Source organism: Hypanus sabinus, chromosome 5 (assembly GCF_030144855.1).
Source record: "Hypanus sabinus isolate sHypSab1 chromosome 5, sHypSab1.hap1, whole genome shotgun sequence".
In the NCBI taxonomy this organism is placed as follows: domain Eukaryota; kingdom Metazoa; phylum Chordata; class Chondrichthyes; order Myliobatiformes; family Dasyatidae; genus Hypanus; species Hypanus sabinus.
The window spans coordinates 68,382,987-68,398,540 of NC_082710.1; the positions used below are offsets into that span (position 1 = coordinate 68,382,987).

The 15,554-nt window shown below is 36.9% G+C and overlaps 1 protein-coding gene across 2 annotated transcripts in view; it reads left to right on the forward strand.

Moving 5' to 3' along the window:
* Nucleotides 1-15,554, forward strand: part of LOC132394225 (poly [ADP-ribose] polymerase tankyrase-1) — a 124,074-nt gene that overhangs the window by 45,449 nt on the left and 63,071 nt on the right. For both annotated transcript variants that reach the window (XM_059970098.1, XM_059970099.1), the window contains 3 exons: nt 6,259-6,353; nt 10,889-10,955; nt 11,305-11,491. In XM_059970098.1, coding sequence (XP_059826081.1) covers nt 6,259-6,353; nt 10,889-10,955; nt 11,305-11,491 — 349 coding nt within the window. The remainder of the gene's footprint in view (nt 1-6,258; nt 6,354-10,888; nt 10,956-11,304; nt 11,492-15,554) is intronic.

The window sequence follows — 15,554 nt, forward strand, 5'->3', positions numbered from 1 at the left end:
TTTTCCGGGTATCATGCTTTCCCTATCTATGCATACTTGTTTGCTATTGAGTCCAGGCATGTGATGTAAAGGGAACAAGAGCAGCTGGATTGTTTTGGCATCCAAAGCAAGGTCCTAGACTGATTTGAAGACTCCAATCTTGCACAACTTGATGCTTGATGTGATAAATGTCTTGAGTTATTGTATATCTTTATGTAGAAATTTTATCTTTGGAAATCTTTTTTACTTCTGCAGATATCTAAGAAAGAAAACTTTTGCTGCTTCAATTAATTTCAGCGCACATTAATAACCAGAGTAATAACACAGTCAACAACTATTTTGCTTCCTGAATACTTTTGGGTGTATATCTTTGATTTTGGGCAGCTGATCATGAAAATCACCATGAAATTTCCCCATCACCCACCATTTTTTAAAAAATTGCCTGTATTTGTTATTTCAATTAATAATTGAATAATTCAATTAATAAGTCAGAATAATTGATGCCAAGGTTAAAGAAGGCAATTTTGTTGGTCCGCTCATTAGACAGGTATCTAATGACAGGTAATTCAAAGAACTTCGAGTGGGACTGGAGAAAATCACATGGATGGCATTAAAGGATGCTGTTGAAAACTACGTGCAACTGGTTGACGACATTCTTCAAGCATACAAAACCATGAAGTGCAATATATCACTAAAGGCTCATCTTCTGCATTCTTATTTAGTCTTCTTCTGTGCAAATCTTGGCAGTATATGTGATGAGCATGATGAAAGGTTTCATCAGGACATTGCGGTCATGGGGAAACGGTATCAGGGCAAATGGAATCCATCAGTATTGGCTGGTTATTGTTGGACACTTAAGCGGGAAGCCTTAGGCAATGAGTACAAATGAAAATCATCAACAAAACATTTTTAGCTTAGTTGAGCTATTGGAAACATCTGTACCGTTGTGCAATTAAACACATTATATTCAATAAACATTAAGTTTCTTGTTTCTTCAAACTCCTATGTGTTACAAGTAGCCTGAAGTTATATTTGTGTTCAGCTTCAAGTGGTCTATTGTAAACAAAAAAAATTCAGAAGAAACAACATTTTTTGGAAAAAAATTGTTGTCCAGTGTAATCTGTAAAAACCTGGAGATTTTCATTTACCAAGGTAAGGAGATAACTTCATCAATAATGCATCAGAATTACTAATGTATCTAACCTTGGATGCTGTTCGTCTCCTCAAAAAGTTCCATTCTCAAGAAAAACTATTCTTAAATCTTGTCTTCCAATCTAATGCCTGATTTCCACTCTTTTCTCTTATTCCCTTTAAAATCCTTGAACAATACCTTTTCTTATTTCAATGGAATATCTTTTATTCAAAGTTCCATCTATTACACCCCATAGTCCAAATCAGTCACATGGAAAAACTAAAATCCTTCTTGATTTTGTTTCATGCCTTGCTCTTTTCTCTGCGGACTTTAGATTGCTCAGCCATGCTGTTTTATTTCTTGATGTTGAACAGATCTGTGCTTGATTGGCTGCAAAACTACATTATTATGATCTTTCCCAGATCTCCAACAACAGCCTCCACCTCACTATCTTCAACCAACATTCTGTTCCATGCTTCTGTCTTTTAATCCGTGTCAGTACCGTAGCAACAGCTTTCATAGGTATGGTCATCTTCCATGTGGATTCTGATGGTTGGCAGCTGTGTGCTTAAACCATCTCTGACAATTTTTCCCACTGCTTCTCTGATATCTGCTGTCTAGCCTTGGCAAGCCACAGTTAATTTGAGCTAAAAATCAAGATATTCTAGAGCTTCTGGAGCACAAGAGTTGAGACATAATGTTGTAATATTACAGAAATTAGTAAAACTACTTGAAATATTCTGTGCAGTTCTAGAGACCTAGCTATAGGAAGGATGTTACTAAGCAGGAAAGGGTACAGGAAAGATTCACAAGAATGTTAAACAGGACTGGAAGGCCTGGGTTAGGTGAGACTGGATAGGCCGTGGCTTTTTTTCCTGGCCCATAGGAAGCTGAGCCTTACCAAGGTAAAAAATATAATGAAGGACATAGATAAGGTAAGTCGTTTCAAGTTTTTTTCCCCTTCCGGTGTAAAACTAGAGGGCTTTGGTCGAAGTGGAAGAACTTGTTCATTCAAGCGAATGGCAGGCAACTTGGTTAGCATGTTGGGCTAAATCATCAGTTTCCATGCTCTATAACTGAATCTAACAATAATGATGAGTACTGCGGCTGCTGGTTTAACGTAGTGAGCCACTTAAGAGATTGTGCTTGTCAGTTTCCAAAACAAATCACTTAAATAGCCAGCAGCTGCATTGGATACACGAGAGACTGCAGATGCTTATCACCTTCTAGCCTTCTGTTTGAATGAAGATATACTTTTAAGTCTATATCAGATACAAGTAGGGTAGTTTAATGATATTACACAATGCCAATAACAGCAGTCATTTAAGGTTACAACGTGCACTTAAGTTTGCACGGACATCTTGATCATACTTGGAGCAGGGTGTTTGGGAGGAAAATAATCTATTAGCAAAATGAATCTACTAAACTCAAAAATAATACTACATTATCTGCACATTCATTGAAGATGTGGAAAAAGCTAAAATAGACAGAACTTGTAGTTTCTTTGCATTCATAAATAAGCTTTTTCTCATAAGTTTTGTGAGAACAATTTTAAATCCATATCATGGATTTTTAGGTCGTGATTTGTGAATTTTGTAATGGCAAATTGATGTAACTAGGACTGCTATAACACTGAATGGCTTGTGTTTGTACACTGTTGTACATCTCTACTAAGACATCTTTGTTTGTCTTGGTCTCTGCGGTCTTGAACTTCCCTTTTCCACCAGCCTAGCATTAGTTCTGAGAATTTTTTTGCTTGGTTGGAAGACAGTTGTATCCTGTCAAAAATTATTTTGTAGATTTCGTGGGTCAATCTTCTAAAAAATAGTTTGGTGTCTTCATAACTGGACTGACCATCATTGGGTTTTTGTTTGAATGTCCCAATATTAAATGTAGAGATTACATATTAAAAACTTTTTCTCTTAGAAAGTACTTTATATACATTCTATGAGGTTTGTGATCCAGATGAGTATTTTCCACAGCTAGAGGGAGCTCTGACTACTTTGAGAGTGTCCTTGTTTCAGCTTTTTCAGAAGAAACTGGTAAATTATAATTCAGAAAGGCAGTGTTACCTATTTCTTTGACGACCTACTTATACTGTAAACATTTGTTATATTACATTGTGCTTTGAAAACTGACATTTTTCAATTGCAAACCATGGTACAGTTTTTACTATTTGTCAAGTAAAGATATCAATACATTGATCTGCATGACCCACAAATTTGTTACTTTTTTTTATCCAGAGTGTTTTACTAAGACATGGAATGTTTTTTAAAATTCAAGATTTCTCTAGCTTTTGACTTGTTCTTAAGGAGTAATCTTTATGTAGATTGGTCTGGAATTATCGAAGTGCCTCAACTGCTTCAACATTAATAATTTTCTCCAAATGTTGACTGGCAGCTTCCTGTTTTTTCTACATGATAAAAGCTGCACTTAATATTAATAGAAAGCTTAGGAACAAGAGTTGATTAAAGTTTCTGAACAATTTATGAAAATTTGAGTTTTTATTTGTAACTTGGTGAATCATGTCCACTTCCTGTTATCAGCAACATTTTGTACATCATGTGAACAGAACTAAATGCAGTAAACCATTTGCACCATTTTGAATCCACTCCATACTGAAGTTTCCATAAAACATATCTTAATTCTGCGGAGAAACCAATTTTTCATCCAAATTCGCATGTTTCAATATATTTGGCACATTTTGATTTGTTTATTTTTTAATTTAACTAATGCATACAGATTTGTTTCTTGTTTACTTTGTGTATGATGCAGTATTAGCATTTTGTTGCTATATCAGTGGAATGAATTACTGCTGCAAATCACTATATCAGATAGAATTAATTTGTTTGTGCCTTTTCAAGCATTAATAACTGCTTCCTGCATTAAATCCTGCATTATCTGCAAGACTGAAGGCAAGAATTATGTCAAATTCTTGAAGGCTAATGTCCTTTTTTAAAAACCTAATTTTAATTTATACTGATGCTTATTTTAAAGATCAATTCAAACTTGATTTGAATCTCCTTCTGTAAGATTTTGTTGTGATTAGATTCTTGTACTATTCTTCAGCATGCTCTTCCAGTTCCGGACTGGTTGCAGCTGAATGTTGAAGAAGTTTCCTGTAAACTAATGATGAAGTTATATGTGAATCTATCTGTACCCAGCCGGTTCTACTTTTTGGGTACAGGGAAGATGATGTGGTGTAGCAGTAATAAAAAAATAAAAATGCATGACAATTGAAGTCTTATTCCTAAAATAATCCTTACCAAAATAAAACAACTCAAATCAAAATTAAAGTATATTTTAATTATGTTTAATTCTCTGCAATTTCACCAAGTTTGATGGTTTTTCTTGTTTTCTTGGAAAGATTTGTATGCACATTAAACATTTAATTTTCTTTCAATAATTAAGAACATTAATAAATGCAATATGCATGAGGGATATTGATCTGTGTTAAATGTTGTACCTCTAATCCAATGAGCCAACCAGTATAGACTCTTAAGGCCTGTCAGATGTAGCATACAGAAGATCCCAATTGACTTGCATTGAAATAGCAAAATACACAACTCTAGTCTTTGCTTTCAGTGGTCAGATCACCAGTTCTTTGAATACTTTTTATGTCAAATCCATTCTTTTAAAAATCCTGACAATAATTTAAATCTCCAGTAGGTTATTTCTTTAACTCTCTTGCAAAGCTTTTCTGATAAAGTGGGACTTAAAAGAACAGGTTTTATTTATTTATTTTTATTTAACGACTCAGTGCAGGGTCAGCCCTTACAGCTCTTTGAGACGTGCTGCCCTGGCAGCTCACAACAAACCAAATTAACTTTAGCCTACTCGTGGGACAACTTACAGTGACCAGTTAAACTACCCGGTATGTCTTTGGAAACCAGAGCACCCAGGGAAAACCCACGCATTCCACAGGGAGGATATACAGCCGGCACCGGAATTGAACTCTGAAATGTCCCAAGCTGTAGTAGCATTGAGCTAACAGCTATGCTACTGTGGTGCACAAAATCAATGTTTTAGATGCTTATTTTTCGGAAACAAAGTTTTCCTGTTAATGGCTGTGATTATGTTTATTTTGAAGTGAGTCCAACATATTAGTGTCTGTACTGTACGCATTAAAAAATGGACCTTAAAATTGGAGTTTTCTAATCAAGGTAATAGATTTACTTACCCATTTTAAATTTCAACTGAACAAGGTAGGTGGTCACTTTTGCACAGCTTTGTGATGTAAGGGTTATTGACAACAGGGTTTTCCCATGATATTTTTATCTTAAAAGTTCAGTTTGCACTTTGTTGTTAGCAAATGAAAACCAACTACTTTTGCCTGAACTATTAACCAGTGGAACAGATACTCTGATAGTGATAATTTTGGCCCTGGTGATCAAAATTGCATTCATTTTTGTTTCGCAAGTGTATATATGCTTGATTTGAAAACGTAGTCTGTTAATGGAATAACATTTCTAATTAAATAATTTTAGGCATAAAACAATCTGAAATGTATTCCATTTTGGAAAATGTAATTATGAGTCATAGTGCCATTTCCATTACAAAGCAAACAATAGATATTATTATTTTCACTTGGTGAAGCTGATTTAAATGTAGCTATTCAGCAGAGACTTTTAAGTTATTTAACAGAGTTCTTGGAAAATTATAATTATCAGTCCTGATAATATAACCTTAAACTCTTATCAACAACTATGTCATCTTAATTTCAAGATCCCAACATGAATCGTGGATTAGATCTAAACTAATCAATCTAATCCCAACGTGGATTAGATTGCCCAACTATTGTAAATTTGTTTGACCAGGATTTTTAAAAAATGCTTTATCAGCTAAGTACTGGGGAAAATTCTTCCCCTGTGGATTTTGGTGTATGGTGAATATCAGATCACTCATTTTTGTGATATTGTTAATTTCCAGATCAATGCTTGTTTATTGGAGTGAATTTCCTATCTAAGATAAAATATTGAAGACTGCTTGGCCCATAGGATTATATGCAGTTATTTTGTGAATGAAAGTTATTAATTTCATTTGAGCTATTTGATTTTAATTTAATCATATTGATAGTGTTGCTTCAGGTCAAATATAAATTTGGTTCCTGCTAATTATTCTCAAAATTTGTTGATTGTTGCCTCCAGTCAACTCCTCTACATCTGGCTGCCGGTTACAATCGTGTGCGAATTGTTCAACTCCTCCTTCAACATGGAGCAGATGTACATGCCAAGGACAAAGGGTGAGTTAAGAGTTGATTTTCACATAGCACGTTAAAGTAATAGAACACCTCTGCAACATTGAATACTTTTCTGAGTTGCATGGACCAATAGCTAACAAATTTATACATGGTATTAACTAGGTAGTTGTTAAATAATTGTTCCACCAATTATTAAGAGTCCTCTGATAGTGAGAAATGCAGTGCTGTAACACTCCCAAAAACTGACATGGTGTCTGTTGGACCTGCTTCACTGAGAAGTATGATTTTATTTTTAAATACAACAGTAAATATAAACAGTAAGTAATCCAACAGTAAATATGTCTCCTCTGAAGACTTTGGAATTTAAGATTTTTATTTGGGTGTCTTGGGTATAGTCCATATTACACGAGGAGCTGCTCAATGCCTTAAGTCATATGAAGGCAGATAAATTTCCAAGGTCTAATGAGGTATACCCTAAAACACTGGGAAGCTTGAGGAAAAATAAGTTGCAGGACCCCTGAGATGCACCTGTCATCATTAGCAATGGGTGAAGTGCCAGAAGATTAGAGGGTGGCAAATGTGCTTTTATTCAAGAAGGGTTGCAAAGAATAACCTGGGATCTATTGAACTATAAGCCTAACATTAGTGGTAGGTAGGTTACTTGAGATTCTGAGGGATACGCATGCATTTGGAAAGGTCGGGGTTAATTTGAAGTTGCATGACTTTGTAGTGTGGAGATCATGACTCACGAATTTGATTAACTTTTAATAACTTCTGGTAGAAATAACCAAGAAGGGTCAAAGAGAGCAAGATGGTAGACATAGTCTATATGGACTTCAATAAGACCTTAAATAAAATTCTGCGCTGTAAGTTGTTATGAAAAGTTAGATTGCATGGGATCCAGGGAGAGCTGGCTAATTGGATACACAATAGACTTCATGGTAAGAAGTAGAAGGTGATGGTGCAAGGTTGCTTTTCAGACTGGAGGCCGGAGAATAGAGTTTCCCCAGGGTCAGTGTTAGACCCATTGATATAGATGACAACTAGCAATGACTTGGATGAGAATGTACAAGGCATGTTTTATAACCTTGCAGGTGGCACTAAAATAGGTGATGTCATTGACAGAAAAGGTTATTAGGATTTACAGAGAGATGTTGATCCCCTGGGTAAATTGCCTGAGAAATGGCATGTGGAGTTTAATTCAGATAAATATGAGGTATTGCATTTTGGAATGACAAACAAGAGTAGGACTTTTGACAGTAGATGGTAGATCTCTGCGAAGTATTGTAGAACAGAGGGACCTAGGAATAGAAATGTTTAGTTCCTGACAGTGCTATCTCAGGTAGACAGGGCGCTGAAGTTAGCTTTTAGCCATCAAATCTTCATCAGTCAGGGCATTGAATATAGAAGTTATTACACGTTGCAGTTGTATAAGACCCTATTTGGAGTATTTTATTCACTTTTGGTTACCCCACTGTAGGAAAACTTCCATTTAAACTGGATTGTGTAGAGAGGAGTTTGACAAAGATGTTGCTGAGATTTATGGAACTGAGAAATGGAAGGAGATTGAACAGTTTGGGACCTTTTTCATTGTAGTGTTGGAGAATGAGGGTCAGTCTTACAGAGGTATGTAAAATCATAAGGAGCATAGATAGACACAGCACACACTTTTTCCCCCCAGGGTTAGGGAGTCAGGAAGTAGAGGGCATAGATTTTAACTGCGAGGAAAACCTTTTGACAAGGTTTTGACGAGAGGCAACACTTTGAAACATATATGAAAGAGTTGTCGTAGGAAATGGTTGAGGTAGGTAACAATTCTTAAAAGGCACTTGGACAAATTAATAGATAGGAAAACTTCAGAGGAATATTGGGACTAGCTTAGATGGGAATCTTGTTTGTTCTGGACCAGTTAGTCCAAAAGGCCTGTTTCTGTACTGTATAACTCAAAAGGGATAACACAGAATATTTTGGTAGATGTAGAATTGAAATATTAGCTTGAAAGGGGTTAACGTGCATTATTTCCTCGAAAGAAAATGCACTGAAGTGTTCGGCTAACAACATCAGGTTAAATAAGATTAATTAGAAACTTGATTTACACTTAGTGAAAAGCCTCAAACTTAAACATTCTTCCAGGGACAGAAAATGAGAAACTCACATTGACAAGATTAAGATGATGACTGGACATAATCTATAAACTGGACTCACCAGCCAACCCTGTCTATGGCTAGAATGTGTTGTAAGAGAATACTTTAGCCACCTTGTGTCAGTTCTGGCATTAAATATATCAAGGCAACATCCGACAGGTGTAGAACTTTCATTGTCTATCACATTATAGGGGAGTGGGATTTTGCTCGATATTCACCAGTGAAATAAGGTTAACTTGTTACTGTGTTGCAGTGTAAAAGTATTTACATTTGAAGTCAGAAGTTTACATACACTTAGGTTGAAGTCATTAAAACTCATTATTTAACCACTCCATAGATCTCATATTAGCAAACTGTAGTTTTGGCAAGACGTTGAAGACATCTACTTTGTGCATGACATGAATACTTTTTCCAAAAATGTTTACAGACAGATTATTTCATTTTTAATTGACTATATCACAATTCCAGTGGGTTAGAAGTTTACAAACAAAATCTAAAGAAATCAGCCAAGACCTCGGGAAAAAAAAGTTGTGGACCTCCAGAAGCGCAAATCAATCCCAGAACAACTGCAAAGGACCTTGTGAAGATGCTGAGGAAACAGGTCAACAAATATCTATATCCACAGTAAAACGAGTCCTGTATTGACATAACCTGAAAGACTGCTCAGCAAGGAAGAAGCCACTGCTCCAAAACCGCCATAAAAAAAGCCGGACTACAGTTTGCAAGTGCACCTGGGGACAAAGACCTTACTTTTTGGAGAAGTGTCCTCTGGTCTGATGAAACAAAAATTGAACTGTTTGGCCATAATGACCATTGTTACGTTTGGAGGAAAAAGTGTGAGGCTTGCAAGCCGAAGAACACCATCCTGACCGTGAAGCATGGGGGCGGCAGTATCATGTTGTGGGGGTGATTTGCAGTAGGGGGGACTGGTACACTTCACAAAATAGATGGCATCATGAGGAAAGAAAATTATGTGGATATATTGAAGCAACATCTCGGCATCAGCCAGGAAGTTAAAGCTTGGTTGCAAATGGGTCTTCCAAGTGGACAATGACCCCAAGCATACCTACAAAGTTGTGGCAAAATTGCTTGTCAACAAAGTCCAGGTATTGGAGTGGCCATCACAAAGCCTGTCCTCAATCCGATAGAAAATTTGTGGACAGAACTGAAAAAGTGTGTGCGAGCAAGGAGTGCTACAAACCTATCTCAGTTATACCACTTCTGTCTGGAGAAACGGGACAAAATTCCAGCAACTTATTGTGAGAAGCTTGTGGAATTCTACGCAAAACATTTGATCCAAGTTAAACAATTTAAAGGCAATGCTACCAAATACTAACAAAGTGTATATAAACTTCTAACCCACTGGGAATGTGATGAAAGAAATAAAAGCTGAAATAAGTCATTCTCTCTACTATTATTCTGACATTTCACATTCTTAAAATAAAGTAGTGATCCTAACTGACCTAAGACAGGGAATGTTTTCTAGGATTAAATGTCAGGAATTGTGGAAAAACTGTGTTTAAATGTATTTGGCTAAGGTGAATGTAAACTTCTGACTTCAACTGTATATCCAGGGAGAGCAAAAGCAAATTTAAAACTTTGAAATTCAGTATGTTCCTTAGCTATTAGCTAGTTAGGAACAAAGACTGAGAAAATTGGAAGTATTGGCAAGGACTTGAAATATGTAATGAAATGATGTAGAGGCTGGAGAAGCAAACTGGTTAGTGTTTTCTGATAAGCCAGATGTAGCATTTGAACCTGTATTAATATTCTGACCCATATCCTCTCCAGTACACATTGCCTATTCCCACTTCCACAAAGTCAGTAACTTTTACCCCACTTTAATTAACCTGTGACTGGTTTACGTCTCCTCCCTGGCCAGCATTCAGAACCCCCAATTAGCTGGACAAGAGCAGAAGGTGCTTAGGAACGCCACAACCTGCAAACTCATTTCCATGTCGTATGTAGTCTTGACTTTGAAACATAAACACCATTCTTTCTTGCATTTCCTTTTACATTTTTTAATACTTTATTCTTGTGAAAAGTTCTTAACATCCTGAGTTGACAGAGCTATTGATTACTATGCAGTGATGTATGGTAGAATGTTTTTATAGATATATGGTGTATTTTAAGTGTTGAGTTTTATTTATAACTTTACTGCCAGAATGGGCTGAATGGCCTGATTCTGCTCCCATGTCTTATGGAGATATGATTTTGGTGAGACCAGGTGTCTATCAGCTGCTGCTTTGATAGAAGAGAAATAGAGGAAATTTGTGGCCTTCATCAAAGGTACAATGATTTAATTTCCTTTGGCAAAAGTAGAAATCCAAAAAATTTTTGCTTCCCAAAACAAAGAAAAGGTATTTGATTGTACTTTAATGGTTTGTATTTTTAATCTGTAAAGTCCTCACTTAAGTTGTCTTCTCTCCTCAGTGGCCTTGTACCTCTTCATAATGCTTGCTCTTACGGCCATTATGAAGTCACTGAGTTATTGCTGAAGGTAAGAACAGTTATGTTTACTTTTAGACTTAAGGTACTACAAATTACCACCTGTCTTTACATTTAAACATTATGTTGTACTTTAATTTATTAATTTAAGTAGGTCCTCACTTTCATCCAATGTACATATATTCCTGTTCCCTAACAAGAAATGGTTATACTTTTCAATCTGTGCTTAAAACATTTATCTTTTTAAATCTGTATTTGTTTTCTTCTGAAAAAACCTGTTGCAATGTTTTCTATTACTTTGTATATCGTTATGTAAATTAATAATGTTTCATTGTCAAGGATTCAGCTAAGATAGTGATATTCTGGATGTCATTACAATTTAGTTTTTTTTTTGCCTTTAGCACGGAGCCTGTGTAAATGCTATGGATCTCTGGCAATTCACACCACTACATGAAGCTGCATCCAAGAACAGAGTGGAAGTCTGTTCACTTCTATTAAGTCATGGTGCAGACCCCACCCTAGTTAACTGCCATGGCAAGAGTGCAATGGATATGGCTCCCACTCCAGAATTAAAAGAGAGGCTTGCATGTAAGTATTAAAACTGCAGCAATAACATGACAGTAAATTTGTTGCTTCCTAAATATTTTAAGTGTCAAATACTCCAGCAAGTGGATCATGATATAGGGGATTGTTCACTTGAATTTGTAATTTTGTTAGGAGTAGGTGAAACAAAAGAAAGGAAAACATAACTACAATTGTAAGAAAAGGTTTGTGAACCCTTTGCAATAACTGGTTTTCTGCATTATTTGCTTAAAAAGTGGTCTGACCTTCATTTAAGTCACAATAATAGACAAACACAATCTGCCTAAACTAATAATACACAAACAATTGTAATTGTCATTAGTCCAGACTGGAAAAAAGTATGTGAACCCTTGTATTTAATGACTGGTACTATCTTCTTTATTAGTAAAAAGGTCCACCAAATGTTTCCTGGAGCTGCTGATGAGACTTGCACAACAGAGAGGAGGAATTTTAGACCATTCCTCCATACAAAACTGTTTTAATTCATCAATATTTCTGGGATACCTTGCATGAACAGCCCTCTTCAGGTCATGCTATAGCACCTAAATTGGATTAAGGTCTGGACTCTGACTTGGCCATTCATAACATAAATTTACATCCTTTAAAACTATTCTATTGTTAATTTACACTTGTGTTTCGGTTCATTGTCTTGTTGCATCATCGAACTTCTATTAAGCTTCAGGTGTCAGACTGCTACCCTGACATTCTCCTATAAAATGTCTTCATACAATTTTGAATTCATTGTTTCCTCAACGATTATGATCTGTCCAGGTCCTGAGGGAGCAAAGCAGCCTCAAACCATGATGCTCTTTCCACCATGCTTCACAGTTGGAATGAGGGTTTGGTGCTGGTGTGCAATGCCCTTTTCCCTCCAAACATAGCAATGCACATTTCTACCAAAAAGTTCACAGTCTTATCTGTGCACAGAATATTGTCCCAGAAGCATTGTTGAACATCTTGGTAGTCTTTTGCAAACTTGAGATGTGCAGCAGTGTTGTTTCTGGAGAGCAATGGTGTCCTTCCATGAACACCATTCTTGTTCAGTGTTTTTCTTATAGTGGTCATGTGAACAGAGACTTTGGCAAGCTCTAGATATTTTGGTAGGTCTCTTGCAGTTACCCTTGAGTTCTTTTTCACCTCCATCAGCATTTAATTTTGTGCTCTTGGTGTGGTCATTGCAGGATACCCGTTCCTAGGAAGAGCATCCAACAGTACTGAATTTCCTCTGTTTGTAGACAGTTTCTCTTGCTGTGGACTGATGAACACTGAGGTCTTTAGAAATGCTTTTGTAGCCTTTTCCAGGTTCATGCATCTCTACAAGTCGTCTTGTCGGGTCCCTTGAAAGTTGTTTTTGGTTGAGGCCTGCTGTACATAATAACTTTTGTAGGAGACATTACTCCAGAGATTTACATACTTTTTTGAATCTAGATTGTGATTGTTTAAATGGTGTACTCAGTATTGACGTGTGTCCTGTGGGGGCATGCCTTATTCTGATAGTGATATTCTGATGCAACTTTCATTGTGATTGGTTAGTTTAGAAACTGCAGCTGCTTTTCCCATGGGATGAACTCAGCAGGTCGGGCAGCATCCGTTGAAACGAGCAGTTGTCAGTTGTTTTGGGCCGAGACTCTTCGTCAGGACTGAAGAGGGAGGGGGCAAGGGCCCTGTGAAGAAGGTGGGGGGAGAGTGGAAGGTGCCAGGTGAAAAACCTGAAACGTTGACTGCTCGTTTCAAAGGATGCTGCCCGACCTGCTGAGTTCACCCAGCTTGTTTATGCGTGTTGATTTGACCACAGCATCTGCAGTGTACTTTGTGTTTGCTTTTCCCATTGGATAGCTGCCTGGTCTCCAGTTTCAAATATCTTGGGTATATAAAATAGCACTTGAAAGAGGCTTGCTCTCTTCTTCCTTTGTTTAAGGCAAGATAATTGGGGAGGTCTGCTCTGCACACACTAACTAAATATGTTTGTTGAATATTCTCATTTGTAGTGCCTGTAACTTGGAGAACATGAAAGTTCGGTTAGATTTGTACTTTTGTAAATAAGTGATTAATATATCTATTTGAAGTTGGTGCATTTCCTGTCTCAGTTTCTGGACCCGCGGATCCGATTCAAAATTGCAATGGGAAGAAGTCCAATTGTTTGTGTGTTATTAGTTTTAGCAGATTGTGTTTGTCTATTTTTATTACTTAGATGAAGATCAGACTACATTTTATGAGTAATTAATGCAAAAAAACAGGTAATTGCAAAGGGTTCACAATTTTTTTCTTGCAACTGTAAATGAATTATGACAACAATGAGTGTTGGAGCATAATTTCACCACAATGTTCACAAAGCAGTACCAGGAGTGGGTTACAAGCAAATTACTTGACTTTCATTTGAGGTTGATATGTGCAATAATCCTCTCATCAAAGTTGTAAAGCTGTTTCACTGGATTATTGAATTTCCATATTATTTAAAAAGTTACCTCCTTGAGTGATGTTAATTCTTATTTTCTGTGCTAGCGCCACTAAATATCACATCCAAACCATTTGATTATGTTATCATTTGACTTTTAAATTGAGCTATGTATGGTGATAAATCTTGTTCAGCCAGGCAATTAAAATGTTGATTTAAATTTTATAATCCAACTTGGAGATTAAGCTATTTAAAATTTCTGCTAAGTAAAGTCAATTTCCTTTATGCAAGCATCTTACTGGCTGCTTTATTTGCAATGTATGTGTAATGTCTATGTCATCAACTTTGCCTCCAATTTCCACCCTGCCCTTAAGTTCATTTACTCCTTTTCAGAAATTTCTTTCTCCTTTCTCTATCTCTCCATCTCCCATCTCTGGAGACAAACTGTCTACCAACATCACAATGTTAACGGTGAACCATGACAATGTTCTGTGGGCTGCAGGCAACATTTATCAATTTTACTTTTAAATATACCTCTTTTGAATTACTCTCAGTGCAATCTACAGCATTTAACTTCCCTCCAAGCAATGTACTTTTAAATCAACTGAATGATCTGTAGATTTTACGGTTGTTTGAAGGTCACAGCAGACCAGACAGGTACAGCCCATTTTAGCGGACGATTAAGTTCTTCGCCATACCCATAAGCGAGGCAGGAGAGGAGGACTCCAAGCTAGATTGAAACAAAGAGGGATGAGGCCCCCACTACCCAGCATTCTGTTAGCAAATATGCAGTCGCTGGAGAACAAAATTAAGATCTTCAGGGTAAGATTGCTTTAGCGTTGAGAAATGAGGGACTATGTCTGAGTGAAACTCGGCTGTCTCCCAGCATGCCAGATACAACAGTCAAACTGGAAGGCTTCTCGATTTACTAAATGGAACAAATGATTCAGAAAAGGCAGAAGTTGGAGGTGTGTGTTTCATGATAAACTCTCAGTGGTGCTCCAATGTGATGGATTTGTCAAACTCGTGTTCCCCCCACTTTGAACACCTAAAGGTCAAAAGATGTCTGTTCTGTTTACCTAGGGAGTTCTCCATAATCTTGGCTGACTATAGTCAAGCACTTGAGATATTGTTAGATGCCATCTCCAAACAAGATACAGTCCATCTCGACAGATTTCAAATCATAGTCAGGGACTTCAGCTCGGTTTGTTTGAAGAAAACCCTGCCTAATTATCATCAGCGTATAACCTGTAGCGCTGGAGGTCCAAGTATACCAGACCATTGTTATACTAAGATAAGGAATGCCTACCGTTTATGCCCAGACCGTATTTTGGTAAATCATATCATTTGGCTGTTCTTCTACTTGTGTACAGGTAGAGGCTAAGGAGCAGGGCTCCAGAGGTTAGGCTAACAAAGAGGTGGTTGCTGGAGGCAGAAGTGGCTAGATTGTTTCGAGTCAGTAGACTGAGCTGTGTTCAAGGACTAATCTATGGACCTAAGTGAATACACCACAGTTGTAAAGGACTTTATTAAAACAGTTGGAGATGAGTGTTCCCCCCACCCCCCGAAATGTTTGATTCTTCCCCATTTAGAAGTCCTGGATAAACCATGAGGTCAGTAATCTGCTGAGAGCCAGATCAGAGGCATTCGAGTCTGCTGACCAAGAAAGTTATA